The sequence below is a fragment of the Plasmodium cynomolgi genome, chromosome 10 (assembly GCF_000321355.1).
Source record: "Plasmodium cynomolgi strain B DNA, chromosome 10, whole genome shotgun sequence".
Classification (NCBI taxonomy): Eukaryota; Apicomplexa; class Aconoidasida; order Haemosporida; family Plasmodiidae; genus Plasmodium; species Plasmodium cynomolgi.
Window position 1 is genome coordinate 1,099,789 of NC_020403.1, and position 1,020 is coordinate 1,100,808.

The 1,020-nt window shown below is 47.7% G+C and overlaps 1 protein-coding gene across 1 annotated transcript in view; it reads left to right on the forward strand.

Annotated features, from left to right (window-relative positions):
• PCYB_103430 (hypothetical protein) overlaps window positions 1–1,007 on the forward strand; it is a gene marked incomplete at both ends in the record, with an annotated part of 1,635 nt that extends 628 nt beyond the window's left edge. The window contains one exon of the mRNA XM_004222892.1: window positions 44–1,007. Coding sequence (XP_004222940.1) covers window positions 44–1,007 — 964 coding nt within the window. The remainder of the gene's footprint in view (window positions 1–43) is intronic.
• Window positions 1,008–1,020: the final 13 nt, after the last annotated feature.

Consider the following 1,020-nt stretch of genomic DNA (forward strand, 5'->3'; position numbering starts at 1 on the left):
CGGGGGTGGTGAATATGGTGTGCATCCCCAATTGGAAGAACAGAATTATGATGGGGGTTCCCCAAGTTGGGCATATCCAAAGGGGAGAGGCACCCAGTATGATGGAATAAACACTGAAAGGTGTAACGAGAAAAATTATGACAGCTGCCAATCCAGCGATGTCGATGACGTAGACATGCATGGGACGTTTATCGCCAACACTGTAATTAGGAGGGATTTATTGATAAAGAGAGGAACATATAAAAGGGGCGTCGAACTTATTGTGTGCAAAGCGTTTGGCGACACGGAGAAGACGAACTCGAATTTGATGCCGCTCATCAAATGTTTGGAATATTGCAAAGAGAGGGATGCCAAAGTGATCCATGTCGGGTATAATGTGCAAGAGGAGAGCGAAAAATTGGTGGAGGTGATGAAGGATTTGGAGCAGGCCCAAATTGTTGTGGTGTCCCCATCTCTGCAGGTATATGCTGCTGAACGGGGGGAGGCACACGCAAAAAAGGAGAATGGAGAGGAGCCTTCAACACATAAAATGTACCCCTCGTCGTTCGCGGACACTTTTGAAAACGTCTTTTCCGTAGGTGCGCTGCGGAACTCTCCCCAGGGAGGGCTGGTCCCCATTTTGGATAACGCCAACCTACCAACGGGGGAAAAACAAAAAAGGGAGCAATTACATAAGAGGGAAAATACAACTCTGTTTAGCTTGTCATATGGTAAGGTTTTTCCATTTGGGAGGAGCCCCTCCTCGATGGTGGAAGATGGACAAGGGTATGCATCGGCCGATTTTGTAAACACCCTCGTGATGATTTTTAATGTTAACCCTGAGTTGTCTGTGAAGAGAATGAGGCTCATTTTGGAAAGATCCATCGTGCGGAGGAGTGAACTGAAGGGGCTGTCCAAGTGGGGTGGCTATATCGACCTCTTCAAGGTGATTGGCGCGACGTTAAAGGAGAGGAATCAACTTTGTAAAACGTTTTTTCGAGAGTTGTCCGGAGGTGGGTTGCCCACAGGTGAGTTGCCCAC